General features: G+C 43.9%; 1 protein-coding gene across 43 annotated transcripts in view; it reads right to left on the bottom strand.

Annotated features, from left to right (window-relative positions):
• LOC119160740 (peptidyl-prolyl cis-trans isomerase-like 3) overlaps positions 1–19,859 on the bottom strand; it is a 96,806-nt gene that overhangs the window by 34,350 nt on the left and 42,597 nt on the right. For 11 of the 43 annotated variants that reach the window (XR_012887785.1, XM_075881021.1, XM_075881016.1 and 8 more), the window contains 2 exons: positions 12,791–12,859; positions 12,141–12,284 (listed from right to left, as the gene is read on the bottom strand). Coding sequence is in view for 39 of the 43 variants with exons in the window: in XM_075881021.1 (XP_075737136.1) it covers positions 12,141–12,284; positions 12,791–12,859 (213 nt within the window). In the remaining 4 variants the exon portion in view is untranslated. Of the gene's footprint in view, positions 1–12,140; positions 12,285–12,790; positions 12,885–19,859 lie in introns of all 43 variants that reach the window. The other 32 variants (XR_012887787.1, XM_075881025.1, XM_075881023.1 and 29 more) reach the window with 5 other exon arrangements.

Genomic DNA, 19,859 nt, shown 5'->3' with positions numbered 1-19,859 from the left:
TTTCATAACTTGAGCAGTTCCTAGGGATACTAGTTGATAAAAAAAAGAATATTTCTATATGTGGTGATATTATTATCAATATTATCGATCCTATTAGCGAGTCTTGCTCCGAGTATTTGCACACTTATCTGAGCCATGGTCTCTCATCACCAATTTCCGTTCCACCTAAATGTGAAATTGGTGTGCCCAATAGTTTTATTGACCACTTTTACTTCTCATATTCATAAGTGATTTGCCACAAATACCAACACATGCACACTGTCTTCTTTATGCTGACGAAACCACTATTTTCATATCCGAAAGATGTTCTGGTGCATTGCAGTATGAACTTAACGCGGATCTAGCAAATGTACATTAATCATCATCATCATCAGCCTGACTACGTCCACTGCAGGACAAAGGCCTCTCCCATGTTCCGCCAGTAAACCCGGTCCTGTGCTTGCTGCTGCCAATTTATACCCGCAAACTTATTAATCTCATCTGCCCACCTAACCTTCTGTCTCCCCCTAACTCACTTACCTTCTCTGGGAATCCAGTCAGTTACCCTTAACGACCAGCGGTTATCCTGTCTACGCGCTACATGCCCGGCCCATGTCCATTTTCTCTTCTTGATTTCAACTATGATAGCCTTAACCCCCGTTTGTTCCCTAATCCACTCGGCTCTCTTCTTGTCTCTTAAGGTTACACCTACCATTTTTCTTTCCATTGCTCGCTGCGTCATCCTCAATTAAAGCTGAACCCTCTTTCTAAGTCTCCAGGTTTCTGCTCCGCAGCTAAGTACCGGCAAGATACAGCTGTTATATACCTTCCTCTTGAGGGATAGTGGCAATTTACCTGTCATAATTTGAGAGTGCTTGCCAAATGTGCTCCACCCCATTCTTATTGTTCTAGTTACTTCAGTCTCGTGGTTCAGCTCCGCGGTTATTACCTGCCCTAAGTAGACATAGTCTTTTACAACTTGAAATGCACTGCTACCTATCTCGAAGCGCTGCTCTCTTCCGAGGTTGTTGTACAGTCGCGGCCACTGTTAGAGGGAACGCGGCACGTGTGGCCGCTCTCTTCGGGCCACCAAGCGGGCGCCGCGCAAAGTATTGCGGCGCAAGCGCAATCAGCGCCAGATGCAGAGTTGGCTGCGCGTCGTCTGCTACGGTGCCTCCCACTTCGCCGCACGCGCTCTGGTCCAAAATACTGTAGCTATGGAGCTGGATAGAAAGTATTTGAACTGGGTTATCTCGGCGCGCCGTTCATGCTACACCCAGTATTCGGCTTCGAATTTCAGACGTTCGTTTTTGTCGCAAAATGAAGTTGGTCGCTGAAATTTCACTTGGTTACAAAAGGAAATCGAGCACGTGGCATAAGATCAACAGAGTGTGCCTTGGATGCTTTGCATGTCAAACAGCGCATTTAGGAGACGAAAGTTACGCCCACTTTTGATAAAACTCTGCTCGTTATGAGTTTAAAAGGGGCTGCATGTGTTCTTAGTGTGGCATTTCGTCAAAGCAATACCTTCCGGCATGGCCAGAGTTCCTGAGAGTGAGCGCTGGGAAATCGTCGAGCTCTATTTCAAGGGTAGGTCGCAGCGAAAAATCGCCGAAGCGACGGGAAGAACGTTCAAGACAGTCAACAGGATCGTAAGAGCATTTAAATCTTGCCGCCGGATCAAGGATGCTCCGCGGAAGCCGAGGTCTCGAGTTACCACTGAACAAGAGGATGCTTGGATCGTTGCAGCGGCAGCCGTGAAGCCAGGTCTCTCTGCTCAGCAAATCAAAAATACCCTCGACTTGAGAGCATCCGTGACAACGGTCAAGCGACGCCTCCGGGAAGCGGGTCTGAAGAGCAGGATTGCAGCCCAAAAGCCTCTTCTTCGCGCTCAGAACAAAGAAAAACGGCTGCAGTTTTCTCGACAGCATGCGCAACGTTCAACTGAGGAGTGGAAGCAAGTCGTCTTCACAGACGAGTGCACGTTCACTACATCGTGCGATCAGCAAGCCCGTATTTGGCGCCCTGACAACACCCGGTAAGCTACACGAGAATGTGTTTTTGGAAACGCGCTTTTCGTAAGAAAGAAATGTCCTTCCAGCATGGGCTTCCAATTTTGTACTGTGAATACGTTTAAATGGGTGTGTCATTCCATTTGCATGCACACATCTCGAGACTCCCGGATGCTTTCGTTTTCATGATGATTATTGATTATGAGGTTTAACGGCCAACGCTACACAGGCGATGCGACGCGTCGTAGGAGGGGGGGGGGGGGGGGAGGCGCTCCGGAATAATTTTGACCACCTAGGAATCATTAACGTGCACCCAAATCATTTAGAAGAACGCAGTGACGACTTACGAGACTGCAGTTAATCGTAAAGGCATTTCAAACACTGCACGTTTAAACATAGCTTGAACAAGTTCGTAACGGCTTCAGCTATCTGTACGTTTCCTTATTTTATGCGTTCACAATCGGTAGTCTAGACACCCAAACGTTTTCTTTTTTTCCTTGATGCAGGTACCAGCCAAAGTTCTTACAGAGAGTCTCGAAAAGCGGAAGGTCAACTGTAGGTGTTTGGGGCATGATCATAAAAGACGGTCTCGGACCTTTAGTGAGAATCGACGGTAAGTTCACAGCGAACAAGTACTGCGAAATTTTGACCAGAGTGGCCCATCGCGAACTTGCAAAGGTGCACTTCTCCGGGGCTGGTCCTGTATTCCAACACGACCGTTCGCCTGTGCACACTTCAAAGAAAGTTGAAGCCCTACTACGCCAGCTCAACATCGCCGTTTTAAAGTGGCCGCCCCAGTCACCAGACTTCAATATTATTGAAAATATTTGGGGCCAAATGAAAGCGGCACTCGCATCCAAGCCCCTCCATGGAATGTCAAGGGACAGCCTTTGGAGAGCAGTCCACGCTGAATGGGAACGCCCTAAGCTGGATGCCACCCTTGTGGATTCGTTATACAGTTCCCTGCCACGTAGGATGGCTGCCGCGATTGCCTCCGGAGGAGATGCAACCAGGTATTAAAATTCACCTTCGTCATTAGTTCGGACATCGCACCCTGCTGCCCCGATTGTCTCGGAAAGGAAAGAGACCATCATCTAAGCTTCATTTGCAGCCGTGGTCTTGGCTTCATCGTATATATAATAAATCTGAAGCACAGATTTATCAGTATCTCTTGTTTGTCGTGTGATTTTTTTTTACTTCCTTAGCGTGCCAATTATGAAACCCACCCTCTGTGATCAAACAGAACTTTTAGAGGTAAAAGGCACAGTTAATATTTAGGCGTACAGCATGCCTGCGTGCTTTCATAACTGCTTTATAATAGTATCTATTGACGCGCCATTGCTACAGGGTTTGTGTATTCCAAAGCGCGCGCGCAATCTAGGTTTCGAGGCGAAGTGGGAGGCACCGTAGCAGACGACGCGCAGCTAACTCCGCCTGTGGCGCTTATTGCGCTTGCGCCGCAATAGTTCGCACGGCGCTCGTCGTGGCACTCCGCGGAGCGCGGTCACCCGCTCCGTGTTCCCTCTTACAGTGGCCGCGACTGTACATTCCTTTCGTTTTCTGCAGATTCATTTTAAGACCCACCTTTCTGCTCTGCTTGTCTAACTCCGTAATCATGAGTTGCAATTCGTCCCCTGAGTTACTCAGCAATGCAATGTCATCGGCGAAATGCAGGTTACTAAGGTACTCTCCATTGACTCTTATCCCTAACTGTTCCCATTCTAGGCTTCTGAAAACCTCCTGTAAACACGCGGTAAATAGCATTGAGGAGATTGTGTCCCCCTGCCTTACACCCTTCTTGATTGGTATTCTGTTGCTTTTTTTATGAAGCACTATGGTAGCAGTTGATCCCCTGTAGATTTCTTCCAGGATGTTTATATATACTTCATCGACGCCCTGATTCCGCAGTGTCTGCATGACGGCTGATATTTCTACTGAATCAAACGCCTTCTCGTAATCTATGAAGGCTATGTATAGTGGTTGGTTATATTCTGAACATTTCTCTATTACCCGATTGATAGTATGAATGTGGTCGATTGTTGAGTAGCCTGTTCGAAATCCTGCTTGTTCCTTTGGTTTATTGAATTCTAATGTTTTCTTTGCTCTGTTAGCAATTACCTTTGTAAATAGCTTGTATACTACAGAGAGCAAGCTAATCGGCCTGTAGTTCTTGAAGCCCTTGTCATCTCCTTTCTTATGTATTAAGATGATGTTAGCGTTCTTCCAAGACTCTGGTACTCTTCCCATCAGGAGACACCTCGTAAACAGGGTGGCTAGTTTTTCGAACACAATGTCTCCTCGATATTTCAGCAGATTTGATGTTACCTGATCCTCACCAGCAGCTTTGCCTCTTTGCATGCTCTCCGAAGCTTTTCTGACTTCTTCTAATGTACATTCATGGTGTCCAAGAAATGAGCTATTAGTTAATCCATCTAAGACTGTATTTATGGTATTTCATTCTTCGAAAAATTTCCTCATTTTATTGCGGTTTCTCTAAATAATGATGTAAGTTCTAAATCACAGTCTACTAAATTTCTTGTTGCTGTTTTAGTTAAGAATTCAGAGTTTCAGTGCCTTACTCAATCACTTATTTAAAAAATTTCATTTGGTATTTGCATTACCATAAAAACTCCATCTTACTTTGATCAAAACATTCTCATGTCTTTATATTATGTAGACATACACAGTCTTACATATGTATACATACACATTGCATACATATTGTCTTTCAGGGGTAATACATATGCCACACATCTTCATCACCTAAAAATTTCACAAAAGCAGGCATTACGATTAATTACATTTCAACTGAATGCATCTTCCTCGGCTCTTACATTCAGTTTTATAAATGTTTTGCCTCTACATATGTTATCCTATCATGAGGTGTACTACTAATGAATATTCCAGGTTTTACTCAATCCAACCTCATAAATAGCAATATTACAACATTTTCAAAACAACTTAGTCTGCTTCTTCCTAAAGTTAAAACTAATTATGATAGATTTACCATAGCATTTTCAGGCATTTCCCTTTGGAACTCATTACCATCTGATATCGAGTCATCTTCATTCTTATCATTCAAAAGAAGAACTAAGGACAATTTCATTACACACAGTCACACACGTAGCATTCATTACGTTTGTTTTTCCCTTACAGAGCATTTTCTATTGTACTGTTGCCAATTTTTAAGTGTTTGAATTTTCCTTATGTATAAATTTTGCCTAAGTTTGATGCCCTTTCACACTGCTGGTTCCACGTGCCATTTATCCTTTCTTGAATTTTCAACTACTCATTCTTGGCCAATCCCACAGAATGGGTGCGTGCCACTGGTTTTGAAGGACAAACAAACAGCAACATCATCGTGTCTCAAACAAATAGCAACATCATCACATCTCAATAAGTTTTGTTTGTGGATGTGACAGAGTGGTAGAGGTGCGAGGTACACGACGTTCACGTACTGTAGAGCGACAACTGTTTGAACTTCGCCGGAGCCACTGCCTTGCTCATCTTAATGCTTCAGAATGAGGCGCAAAACTCGGTGCTGGCTGCAACTGCACATAGGTCCATGCCGGTTGTTGCACCAATTTATCACTACGTGGAATCATGTCCATATGCTGGCAGAGAAAAAAAAGATGTGGACGAGTGGCTTAAGCATTATGACGAGGTGAGTCAATACAACAACTGGAACTACGTTTTCAAGCTCAAGTATGTAGTCTTGTTTCTGACCAAAATCGCTGTTTTTTAGAATTATGTTTTTTTTTTGCCTCTAAGAATTTTATTTTTTTTTCTACTTTCCACTTTCAAAGCAACGGCAAGCATGCGGGATGCCCGTCGTCGCAGGTCGCACGATACACCTTGACTGCTGTCTGCCGCATGATTACTGGCAGCACATTTAGCGCACGGAAGCTCTGTGAGCTGTGGCCAAGCCTTTGGCATTTAAAACACCAGCGGGAATCAGGAACATATGATTCGACACGAACCATGATGTTGCCTGTCTGAATAAACTCTGGTGGGTTGTTCGTCATTAGGTCAGGATAAGGTCTTTGGTTGGAATTTTCTTGTTTTACTGTTTATTCTTTATTCTTTGCGCACTTATATATATAATACTCTTTATTCTGACATGTTACAGTTATATGCAACCGAGATCAGGAAAAAAGGAAACAGGCATAACTTTTCCCTGACTAAGCCTACATCCCGGCACGTGAAAAAAAAAACAAGAACAGCAGTGAGATGGAAGAAGGAACATTGATTACGTGTTCCTTCTTCCTTCCTTGAAGAAGTTCTGTCGCAGTGACTTGAAACAGTTCTTCATCCAATATTACCCCCAGTACTGTGTTCATTGCCCGCTGGGAAGTGATAGAAACTAGAACCTTCCCCAATGCTACAAAGTATGCTGTGCATGCTCACACAGCTCCAGAAGCAACCTCCATTACATTGTATCTGGCACCTAATGCTCTGGTGGAGATTTCACGACAAGAAACAGTAATAATGCACGAATGGTCTTTTGCAGGTCTTCTCTACATAGAATATAAAACATCAGGAAGCTTTCTTCAGTTTCAAAGATGATGTTCAATGCTCCTTCGGTCCACCACCTCTTAAAAGAGAGACGATCAGGAAGTGGAGAACAAGCCGATTTGATGACAGATTATGTATGTTTGGCAATAATGCCTGCTAACCACCACCAAACTCAACAAAGGAACGCGACATGGCAAATGGTAAAGGTATACATGTCAGCCGTACATCATTGCTATCATCCAACATGAGCTATGTAGGTTCCTTATCTCACACAAGGTTAACCACAAAGAATATGGAAGAAAGAGAAGAGGACAGGAAAAGTGAGAGAGAAAGACGAACATGTGGTTAGAGAGAGATAAGAAAAGGAGACTGCCGGTTTCCCCTGGGTGAGTCAGCTCAAGGGTCCATGTGAAGCCAATCACCCTAACACGGCTAAGCCACACATCAAGAGTTGTGGGTTGAAATTCCCCTATTTGCTCGGGTTTGCGATGATGCCGCTTCCCAAGTGTCTACTTAAACAGTTGTTTCAAACATGGATAGCTCAGCAAGGTTTTTGCCATGCAACTTGATCATTCCCCGCCAAGCGTTTTTGGGGCAGGTCACACGTGCAGCAGCGTGGTAAAATCGCTGTTTTTTGCCGTAAACTATATCCCATTCTGCCGCCGCCGCCGCCGCTGCCGTGTTATGTGCTTTGTGCTCTTGTTTTGTTATTGTGGGGTTTTCAGTGTCTGAATACGTATTGTTTCGGCAGCCTTTATTTCCTTAAATCTTTGATATGGCAGAGATTTGCGGAAACTGTGATAAGCCTCTTCCTGACGATGGACATGCGATGAAGTAGTGCTCGGACTGTGGAAACGCCTACCCTTTAAACGAATGCTTCGGTTGCTGAGAGGCCACATTCTCTCTAAAAGCCTACCACTCTTCCTTTGAAAACATGCCGACGCTCCAAAAATGCAGGAAACCTTGAATGACACAGGAATCACTCAACGAAATCAAAAACGAAATCAGTTATATAAGGCATTAACCAAAACTAAAGACCCTGAGGTGTTCAAGGCGTTTAAGGAGTTTATAAACTAGTTACACAGCAGCTCTGAAAGGTTAAAAATGAATAACTACTACTGCAATTTAATATGACTGCGGGACGCTCTGCTGGGGGACTCGCTAGCTGGATTCCGTGCTGACCGGTTGTGCCCTCGCGATCTCCGGCGTCAGCGTAGCTCTGGCTGACTGGGCTCGCCCTACGTCATATCCTGACGCCGACGACCTTCGACGACAGTGTACCTCTGACCGACTAGACTTGCTCTACGCCATCTACTGACGCCGACAAGAGCTCTCGCAAGTGGTGCCCCGTCCTCGGACTCCTGTGACCGTGTTTCCATCTTTCTTATCTCTCCTATCCCCTCGATTTGTCGTCGCTCTCTCTGGCTTACCACCTCACGCCTCTTTCTCTTTTCTACACCTTTATTCCTACCCATTTAATCCCTCCTCACCACCATCCCTTGTGAGCTACTGTTGAGGTGTCACTCGCTGAAGCAGACAGTTATGGGGCTCACTTTTCTCTTCCTTTCTCTCTTGAAGAACCACTTAGAGAGCTCTGCTAAAATTTGGAAGACTCTAAATATATTGCTTGGGGAAATCACAGGAACAAACAAATAAGATATGACAAAACGGAGTAAAATTAATAGGTAATAATTTGGCAAACAGTTTCCACTTCTTTTTTACTCTTGGCCATTCTTTATATAATGATACAGATATTACTTATACGAATTCTTACACAGAACATACAATATTTCTTACACCGGTGTCCGACAATGAAGTTATCTTTTACGGTATTAGGCAACAGTAAAGCCAATGATGTGGCATGCATTCAAGTACAACCAGTGAAATATGTAATAGATATTCTGGCCCCCAATTCTAGCACGTACATTTAACCAAAGTTTGTCTTTAGGAATATTTCCACATGACATGCCAATTGCCAAAGTGACAGCGACATTAAAAAAGGGGGGATAAAAATGAAATGAGCAACTATAAGCCGATATTCATATTACCAGTGTTCTCTAAAGGTTTCGAAAAAATAATTTTAGAGCTCTTATCATATTTTATAGACTGTCATAATCTAGCTGCATCCAGCACAATTTGGTTTCCGTAAGAAGTCCATCGAGATTGCCCTCTTTGAACAGAAATAATTTATAAGATAAATTTGAATGTGACGAAATGATGCTTGGTATATTCTTAGATTTTTCTAAGGCTTTCAACCTTGTCAACCGTAGCATTTTATTGAGAAAGTCAGAAACTTATGGCATCAGAGGCATAGCACATTCATTAATTTCCTCATACCTGAAAAATAGAAGTCAGTCTGTAATTCTTGCGAGAGAAAGACCAGATGAAAAACCGGTCAGATGGGGTATTGCCCAGGAGAGTATCCTAGGACCATTTTTATTTTTAATTTATATCAAGGAAATTCCGACAATTTATGATACAGCCAAATTAATTATATACGCAGCTGACACCACTTTTTTTTTCAAGGAACTCAGAAAAGTGCTTAATTAATAGAGGTAATGAAGTGCTATTGAAAATAAATTACTGGATGACTCAAAAGCACTTAAAAATTAACATTAGCAAGACAAAGGCAATATTGTTTCGACCACGAAACAAGACCATTCAACTAGCACCAATAACGTTAAATAATGTAGAAATTGAGTTTGTACCATAAATAAAAACTTCACTTTTTTTTTTCAATGAGCACGACACGGAATGGCCACATAAATGATTTAACTGGCAAACTATTTAGAACAATAGGTGTGATGCGTGTGTCTTTTGAATTGCCTAAAAACATGAACAAGCTCTTGTATAATGCTTTCTTTGTACCAATACTTAATCATGGATTGCTAGTTTGGGGTACTACTAGCAAACATTGATAAGCTCGCAGTTTTACAGAAACGCGTGATTCAGTTAGCATGCAAGGTTTCATACCTCTCACACACAAGTGACCTTTTTATGAGACACAACATTGTCCCGGTAAAGTTCATCTTTAACTATAATCTATGTCGTCCATATAAGTTAACATAATGAAGAAATGTAGTGCTCTACAAACGCTAGCAAATTTACAGGCCACCCTAATAAAGTATAATATATGCAAACCTGAATAATGGCAAATTAAGAAATGTCGCACTAACTACGGTTAACAAATGCTTAGGTTGACGCTACCAGCTTTGCTAAATAGAATCATTAAAGAGCAGCTTTTTAAAATTCCAGAAACCTGATTTAACGAAATGCAGAGACTTTTCACTTCAATATACCATACTTACTTGTGTAATGAACGCACTCGCATAATGAACGCACCCCCCAATATCAGTCATCAAAATTTGAATTCCCCCCCCCCCACCCCCGCGTAATAAACGCACCCCCTACATTCTTCCGCTGCAGTCCCGCCAACCGACATCTGGTGCCTGCTCACCCGTTGGATCTCTTTCATTTTTGATTACTTTGCCAACCCCCCTCAATCACCTCAGCTCACTCCCCCCCCCCTTTCCCCGGTGCTGCCTGCTGTAATAAACGCATCCCCTACATTCATCCGCTGCAGCTAACTGACACCTGGCACCTCATCACCCATTCGCTCTCTTCCGTTTTTTATTACTTTGCCGACCCCCCTCGCTCAGCCACCCCGGCTCGCTCCCTCCCCCTCCCCCTTTCATCATCACCATCATCATCAGCCTGACTACGTCCACTGCAGGGCAAAGTCCTCTCCCATGTTCCGCCAGTTAACCCGGTCCTGTGCTTGCTGCTGCCAATTTATACCCGCAAACTTCTTAATCTCATCTGCCCACCAAACCTTCTGTCTCCCCCCCTAACTAGCTTGCCTTCTCTGTGAATCCAGTCAGTTACCCTTAATGACCAGCGGTTATCCTGTCTACGCGCTACATGCCCGGCCCATGTCCATTTTCTCTTCTGATTTCAACTATGATATCCTTAACCCCCGTTTGTTCCCCAATCCACTCTGCTCTCTTCTTGTCTTTTAAGGTTACACCTACCATTTTTCTTTCCATTGCTCGCTGCGTCGTCCTCAATTTAAGCTGAACTCTCTTGGTTCAGCTTAAATTGAGGACGACGCAGCGAGCAATGCTCCATAGCTTCTGCTCCATAGCTTCTGCTATGGAGCATTGCTCCATAGCTTCTGTGGAGCAATGCTCCACGCTTCTGCTCCATAGCTAAGTACCGACAAGATACAACTGTTATATACCTTCCTTTTAAGGGATAGTGGCAATCTACCTGTCATAATTTGAGAGTGCTTGCCAAATGTGCTCCATCCCATTCTTATTCTTCTAGTTACTTCAATCTCGTGGTTCGGCTCCGCGGTTATTACCTGCCCTAAGTAGACATAGTCTTTTACAACTGGAAGTGCACTACTACCTATCTCGAAGCGCTGCTCTCTTCCGACTCTCACCTTTTGCCACGTGCCTATTGTTTTTCTTTCAGCGGTGCATGCGAGTGTAGAGTCATCACACCTGATACACACACAGCGAGCGAAGGTCACCAAACTGCCTACGCCAACCGACGTCAGTCCCTTCCTGCAAACTCACCTCCCCCTTTCTTTTATAGCCAACTTTCTTTTTTCTTCACTCTAACTGTCCCTTCACTCCCCCTTCCCCTGTGAGTGCACGCTCTTGGGCGCCCCTCCAAATCACAAGCAGATACCACTGTTGCAATTAAATCATTGCGAGAAAAGATAGTCCAAAGGGTTCGTGCACCCGAGGGACAGCTTGCAGAAGATAGCGCTATCAACCACCCAAAATGAGTAAATTGCAACAACGAAGCTGTTTCCATACAGTGTACACATATATAAATTGCAAAAGGCTAAGCGACCTAACTTTTTTTTTTTTTTTTGCATTGCCGCATTTGTTCCTTCTTCCAAAAAAGTTTTCATAAAATTTACCCCGCGTAATAAACGCACCCCCCCCCCCCAACTTTGCTCCGATTTTCGAGAAAAAAAGTGCATTCATTCCGGTACTTCACATGAACTTGCCTCCTAAACAACACCATCTATTTCTTTTTCGTTGTTTTTTCAAGAGAAATTTTTTTTTAATGTTCTTTCATAATGTCTGTGAAAGCACGATTTTTTTTTTTTTTTTGCATGGGGATATTCATGTGCAGTATAATATGTGTGCCTTTCATTTCCTGTTCTTTGTTCGTTAGCACCATTCACGCTGTAACGCGTGTAGGGTGGCCAGGACAGCCTCCAGCTGATTGCATCAGCTTTTTTCCCCTGGTCTCCCACAACATTTTTGTTGTTGTAAATAAATAAATAAAGCAACCGAGACATGTTGCACACAGCTTCTTTTCAAAAAATTTACAGCCCTCCTTTGCCAGAAATACTTTTAGGGGAAAGAATTTTCTACACTTTACTGTTTGCAATGCCTGAACAAGATGCTAGAAGAATCAAACTAGTAAAAAAAATGTTAAAAGTCAAAATGGATAAGAGCTGAAGGAGCTGTAACTTAAGTTTATAATACCGACTGCATTGTAGAAATTCAGCCAAAAATGAATTCTCGAATATACGAAACATTGTTGCAACACAGAGTGTCACGGCTGCTAGTGACAACAACTTTCTTCAAGGCTGTACTTCAGCACACACACCCGCTGAAATGCCAGGTGGCACCACAGATTGAAAGAGGCTTCAGCTCGGCCCTCTATAGCGCAGCTTGGGTTGTACCTTGAGTCCATCCTGAATTTCGTTGGCGAAGTTTTCACCCCAGATGCTCTCACCTCCTTTTCCCGTACCTGCAAAAAAAAAGGGAGCTTTGCAAATGAATGATCGTTTCTTGTTTAGACGTCATTCTCTTCATGTTGTTTTATTCCCATTGATCATCATCATCATCAGCTTAACTAATGTGATGAGAGAAGTGCACGAGTATTGTGTATGGTGTCGTGACAAAGCCAACTTGCAGGTAGCGCACGAAGCCATCAGAGGCATTAGAAGAAGACGGAAATTAGCACCAGTTTCGTGCTCTTTTTCCGTGTGTTGCTTTGCGCTAATAATTTTTTTCCTTCAGAAGTCATGAACCAACTAGCCATTTTGATAAGCCATGATCTCCCATGCATCCCTCAACTTGACTGTCCGACGACTTTCTATGATCGCCACTAAAAATTGAGCCCCTCAGTTTTGGACTCAATGTTATGCTACTCTTCTTAACAGAATTATTCTCACCAGTAATCTATTAAATACAAATTCCCTCCAGGCTCATACTGAAAGAAGAAATAGGAATGAATGGAGCATTTCTAGTTACCTGTAGGGTCGCCTGTCTGCACCATGAAGCCCTTGATGTTGCGGTGGAAGAGGCAGCCATTGTAGTAGTCTGAAGCACAAAGGGCCAAGAAATTCTGCAATACACAACAAGATACTGAAAAATTTGTATACTTGGGCCTTCGTAAACCTCTTGGGCATCACACTGGCCTATACAGTTTTCGAACAGTGGTATGGAAAACTGAATGCCAGTGTACTCTATCAGAGTAGTTTTTTATTTATTAACAGAAAAATACCAGAAGGTAGTGCCATCATTTCCATTTTTCAATGCAGAGTTCACGTTCGTTTACACGATAGAAATTCATGCATTTTGAAGGACTTTCAAAGTTATGTCTGAATTTTCAAGCATCATATTGTCTGTTGGAAACCCAATTAACACGGGTTCAGGAAAGCATAAATGCTGGAGATGACTGTAATTCATCAAAAAAGGGCAAGATCACTGGAGCAAACGTCAAAGCATAGCTCCAATGACATTTTCATTTTAGACAACTTTCAACCATAGTTTCTTATAGTTGCATAGGTAATGAGTTACAGCAAACTTATTCAGACATAAAAAATAAGGGCCAAACAATGAAACATTCCTTCGACCGCATCCTCACTTTACGTGAGACCTCCTTACAGTGAAGTACCAACAGAAGAACCAAGTGTACTCTGAAAGCTCCATTCACCCGTCCTCGCGGGAGAAATGATTGCTGCACTCCTGCATTCGAGATTATCGAATATAAGCTTAGGTTACAAGCGTTTATTCTGTAAAAAAAAGTTGGGTCGCCACATCGCTTCCAAATTGAAGTGCTAATATAGAGACTAGTGTACGCTTTTTTCGAACTACGATTACTAAATGTGAAAAGCCAGCGTAGTCGAGCGCGAAACATGGTATGGTCTAGCGACACTGAAACACCCGCCCCTTTAAACGATATAGAGGCTAAAAAGATTTTCCTACTGTCGTTGGAGAGGCTGAAAAAATTTACGATACAGCCTCCGGAGGGTGGTGGCGCGCTTCGTCCGTGCACATCAGCCCACACCCTGACAAGTTCCTAGCGTTCAAAGCAAGTATTGTGATTGCATTATAAGCATGTTGTGTTCACCACACATGGTGCCGATTAATTTTAAACAAGGAAAAAAAGGTCTGGGGAGCAGTCTTCAGAACGCCACATGCCTCTCGCCATCAACCTCCACTCACCAACGTGCCAGCAACGGACAGTTTTGCCACGCGGTACACACAGTTTCTCCGCCGCCACTGGGGAAAGCGTGCGTTCACGACACTACAAAAACCATCACGTGAGCTAGCTGTGAGGTGAAGCGCTCGTTTAGAGCCAGGAGCGGACCTAAGGGCATACCAAAGGTAACCCCACAGCAACCTTAAGCTGAGGAAAAACCAAGGGCTCCTCAGTGAGGAAGCTTTCAGAGTTGCATAAAGCGGCCTCACCAAAATGAAGGCTTCCTTAATGACAAAAGGAACATTTCGTTGTTTGGCCCTAAGGAGGAGTTATTATTTATCCAACGCCTTGTTTCTGAATTTTCACACCAGTATCCACTATCTGCCGCTGCTTGGTCTTGGCAGGCTTCCTAAGGCTGTTTGACTTTATGATGCAAGTCAAGTCACTGTCTCTGCCTTCTCTGCATATAAGACTGCTATAGCTGTTAATTCCTTAGCAGCAGCTTTTAGTTTTTCATCTTTTTTGAAAGCATTTCTACCTGCTCCTCAATGCAACATTTCTTGTTCTGCTTGTTATCCTCCTGCTACAGCCTTTTCCGAGTTTCCAGAAATGCACGGTGATGGTTCGGTACAGAAGCTACTGATATTCTCAATTCTTTTGCGATGCGCACATTACATATGCCACCTATTATATTTGCAGCATCACCAATAATGTGCCGTGCATTGTGCGAGAATCATTATTTTTAAAAAAATGAATATTCAAAGATTCTCAAGATTTTTAAAAATTCCACCATTTTCAGAACCTTGAAAACGAACTCAAATTCAGGGGTTTTCAATGATTTCAAGGACCCACATGAATCCTGTAAATAGCCAGTGTCTATATTTTAGACTGAGTACATCGCTCAACGGTTTACCAAAAGTTCTCTCCCCGCGATCCCATGTGAGCTTCTCTGCGGGAGCGTGCTTTTGTTGTGCACCAGGTCATACATAGTAGGCTGTCTGCCCATGTAGTTGGTACTCCACATAAATGTGTGGCTCTTTTTCTGGTCGCTGCTACTTTGCAACAGAAGAAATGAGTCTGTTCTCCAGTCACAGTCAAATTTACGATGAACTGGCGGCCTCATAATACCAGAGATGCCAGCCTCAGGCGTCCTTTGACTCCTCAAGTTGACCAGCTTCTGGCAACTGGAGACATGATCTTCAATGTTGGAAACAAGTTATTGACATTCGCTGAGCTGGAGGAGAAGATTTCACAGTATTCAGCTGCCAATTACAAGCAGCTATGAAACACACGGAAAACTCAAGCTGCAAAAAAAAAAAAAAAAAACAACGGGTCAGAAAAGTTCTTGTTGGAATGCCCGATGGTCTTGTACAACAGTGAGTGAAATTCTGCTGAATTAAAGAGGAAACAAACTCACAACAAAGGCAACTGAACAATCATCAGTGCAAGTGAATTTCCATGCTCGCTGGAATGAGCCTGAGAAATCCGGTTCATCATATAAGCATAGGATTGTGAGATAGTGCATTGTGAATATGCGAATTATTATCTGATTGTGCTGCTCTGTGTTGGCTTTTTATGTTTTTAATATGGGCTTGTCCGTGAGTGCTGGTTGCTCCATTCATGGCAGCACCACAAATATGGAGATTTGCCCCAACCATGCCTAACTGTGATAGCGTTTTGAGTGTGCTGTTCATAGGATTTGTGCCTATACATGTAGGGTGCAACATTACCAATAATTGCTGGTAACTTAAAAAAAAAAACATTGCAAACATCATTGCTCAGTTCTCCTTCTTGTACTTTTGGAGCAGGACACTCAAGAAGGACTGCACATTCTACATTTACTTGTAGCTATCAAGGATGGAGCACACCTGGAAGCCAGGAGCCTCTCTTTCACCCACTACCACTATATCTCAGAAACCATTTTCAGACACATGGCCCCCCCCACCCCAAGAAAGCTCCCGCCTTAAAAAAAGCAAGACGCATGCTCCAACTTGAAGCAAACAAAATCTTGTAACAGACCAAATAGAAATGGAAAGTTGCAAAGTAGTTACACTAAAAGACCTTGACAACACTGCAAAAAAGGCAAAAAGTCAAAAATCACAACCTTCAATCAACAGTCTCGATGCCCCAGAATGAATATGTTGCTTCAGTGTGTCATGATTAAAGGAGAGGCACGAGGCGTGTGCCGAACGTGAAAGCGTGGCGAGGGTGCACGAGGAGAAAGAAGTCACCCGAGGGCACGCGCACCTGCCACGTCCATGCAGGAGATTGGTCGGAAAAAGGCCTGTGGCACGCGACCTCAGCCGTGAAGAAAAATCCCAGAGGATAATCTGGCACGTACGTTGGGGCTCCGAACTGCAAAGACGTGGGAAACTAGCATCGCTAGAGAGACGGCAGCAGCATAGCCACTCGGTTCTGAAGGATGTCGGCGTGAGAGGCCCAAGAAGTGGCCGTTGACCTCGTAGGTGCTCCCGAGTGAGGCTCCTCGGACTTGCCACAACTTTTCCCAGCAGTTTCTGGTGAAATTGCAGCTATCCCACATCGCACTAGGACGGGAGCAGCCAACGCCAGTCACCAGAGTAGACCCGTCAGCAGCAGAGGCCATGACGAGTTGAGCCTAGTGAGACCGAAGATTGAGACGAGGACCGGGACACCGGCAATGAGGGCGAGCGGTTCGTTCGGCGGGATCAACCAACAGAGACCGTAAGAAGTGAAGCAGCCCATCGACGACGGAGGACTTGACTAAACGTCGACACAGCCAGTGGTAACGAGACGAACTGTAAGAACATTTCATTATAGACGCCATATCGCCTTAGGGCTAGCGGCTAGGGCTAGCAATGAATTTTGACTGAGCTACAGCCAGTTTAGGTTTGCTCATGTATGCGGATTGTTATTGAGTGTTATTGAGTTACTGAGTGCTTTAGCGCAAATTCTGTGTATTAGTTTTGTCTGCTCAGAGTATAAAGTTTGTTTGTCTTACCCTGCCCATCTCCCGTTTTTCTCAAATTCATCCATAGAAGATGGCAATGGCCGGGGAGAAATTGTGGCCAGTGGCCAGGGAGAAATCGCCTTTTTGCCCCTGAAAATGCTGAAACACCTTGGATGGTTTTTGAATATGTTCAATAAGTTTCACAATTGCTAGCCGAACATTCATGTGACCGTGCATGACAAAGACTTTACAGAATGCAGAGTTGTGAATTGTGCCCGCAATATCGCCACATATATGTGCATTTCATACTCTCCAAATGTTATTCCGTGAGGTCAGCACAAAGCAGCTTAAAGGGACCCACAACTGGCCAGAACGGTTGATTAGATTCTGGTGGAAAGGAAAAGAGTGCGAACTATGGTGAGGTGACAGCACACTTTTCGCGATCTGAGTAGAATTTGTATGTTTAAATGACGTTTAAAAGTAACCAAAACCAGCATGTCTCGCCCCTAGCACAAGAGCTATGGGCCACAAATATGAAGTCCTAATATTGCTGTGATTAGTTACTGCACACTGCAATAAAAGTTTAAACTCCGAATATGTAGTATGTTATTGTTCATTTCCGTTTGTTTCTATTCAGCTTAGAAGGTAAAAAAAGTAGAGCATGAAAAGTGGCACTGCTTTGGTGGCCTCTGCATGGAAACGGCTGCACTTGCCCATGCACACGGCCTTGTGGCGTTTCCAGAGTAGCTCGACTCTTGTCGCGTCGGGCGCATTGGAAGAAGCATGCGAGCTTGTGAATGTGATCGCTGCGGCACGCGAAAAGCCGTCGACCTACTGCTTTGTGGACAATCACTACCAATTCATGCGTGCTGCTGGTGATGGCTATGGTGGCGCTACATCGGATTCATCGCTACGGCTGTCGTCCGTCGAAACATGTCTCTCTTGCGTTACTTGATAGGGATCCTGATTTTGCACTTGCATGCGAGCTAAAATTTATTTCTCTAAGTCGCTCAGGTTTTCAAACGATGACATATCGAAGCCGTCCAACTACAGCAATACGTGACCTACTATGCATGAATTGTCAATCACGTGTAAACACGCCATTTTAATTTCGAAGACTTCGCTTGGCTGGACTTGGCAAAGCAAAAAAAACTACTTGTGCACGGCCAAAAGTACTTGCAAAAGAAGCCCTGGGACAGTGCTGTAACTTTTGTAAATTAATTTAGCACGCTAGAAAGCAGTGGTCGCAGGACTGCAGGTTTGCTGAACAAAACTATACGTGTTTGCACTAGGAGCTTCACTTTTCAGCACTGCTAGCGTTACACTGGTGTATAATCGTTATTACATGCACAGTTTGTAGCATGTCTCCTTAAGACTGCATAATTGTCGTAAATTGAAAAATTCTGATTATAAATGTTCTATTGTGTTTTCCGCGTTATCATTTCGTAAATACAAGCTCCGACCGGTAAGCTTTCTGTTGCACTAAAAAAAATGGGTACCTCGAATATTGGTTGTGGGTCCCTTTAACATATTCTTATGTCCGCAAACCGGGTTTATTGAGATGTAATGCAGCGGTAGCCTCAGTGGCCTTGAATTCGCACCGAGGTTGTCACTATCCCAAGGCATGTCTTCTTTATCCTCACCTCTCTCATCCCCAGACCCAACCCACACAGGTGCACATACCCGAACTATGATTGTAACATCCCTCCACGTGCAGACAAAGCCCACCAGGCAAGTCAAACAATCTCTCTAGCAATGAACAGCTTTAAACGGGCACTATGTATAAGTTCAGTCTCTGCAGTACATCAGTTCAGTCTCTGCAGTGTTGGGGAGAGCAACCTAAGTCACTTCGCTTATGTGACCCATTACAACAGGGTCCAACATAGTGTGAAAGGAGTTTTTTTTTTACATAATCCATGTTTCCTTCCTGGTGTCCTAAGCCATGCCAGGCTACCGAGTTCATATGTGATATGTCGGCATCGCCGCTCGAACCATACCTTCAAGCGTTCTTACAAAGCAGGAATGCGCATATGAGCAAGACGTGAGGCCTCTCCCACATGGGACATAGTCTCGGAAATGCAGAGATCACCACGGTCTAAAAGCAGAAATATTGTGCACAGTGTATAGCGTGGTGGTCTAGCGTAAAGAAGAAGGAAGGGGCTGTAGCCGGTACTTTCATGCTGTGCAGTGTTGAATGCACAAATAATTAAAGGCAGAATATCGTCCTAATTTTTGTCATCTAATAAGACGAACATGAACAGCATGTTCACGAGTTCTGCTCGTGCATTCAGTATGACCGTTCATTTGAGGGTGATAGGATGTAGAGTGTCAAAAACTTGAAGCACATGATGAAGCACTTCTTCGACCCCATCTGCTGTGAACTGGCACCAACGGTCACTAATAATGACTTTGGGAGGTCCGGGTCAGGGAATCACAAAGCATAGCATGGAGAGGCACATGTCACGTGCAGTGGCCGATGTTATAGCAGCCATCCCGCAGTACCGTGTCAGATGATCGGCGCACATGATGACCCAACAATTTCTGTTGGAGGACCGCGGAAAGAGGCCAAAATGGTCAATTCCAACTTGCTCAAATGGAGCTCTTGAAAGTGGTACAGGGTGTAGTCGACAAAGAGGAGTACTTGTAGGATGCTTGTAATGTTGATATTCCACTCAGCTAGACGTACTGTTCCGTGGCCTGACACATCCTGGGCGAGTAAAGCTTTTCTTGAGAATGGCAGAGAGTCTTTTTTTGCTCCTAGATGGCTGGATGTTGGATCACCATGCAAGGCACTCAAGATGGAAGCACATTAGGGACGTCCAGAAAAATCACGAACCTGTAGTAGAATAGTTCTTGTATTGTAGCTTGTCGCACAAACAATAACGAGTGATTGATAAATATTGTTGGCCACTAAAAATTTAGAGCTCAGTCCTCAACAAATTCTCATCAGCGAATTGAAGCCCCAA

The sequence above is a fragment of the Rhipicephalus microplus genome, chromosome X (genome assembly GCF_043290135.1).
Source record: "Rhipicephalus microplus isolate Deutch F79 chromosome X, USDA_Rmic, whole genome shotgun sequence".
NCBI lineage: Eukaryota > Metazoa > Arthropoda > Arachnida > Ixodida > Ixodidae > Rhipicephalus > Rhipicephalus microplus.
This window is presented reverse-complemented; position numbering and strand designations above follow the sequence as displayed.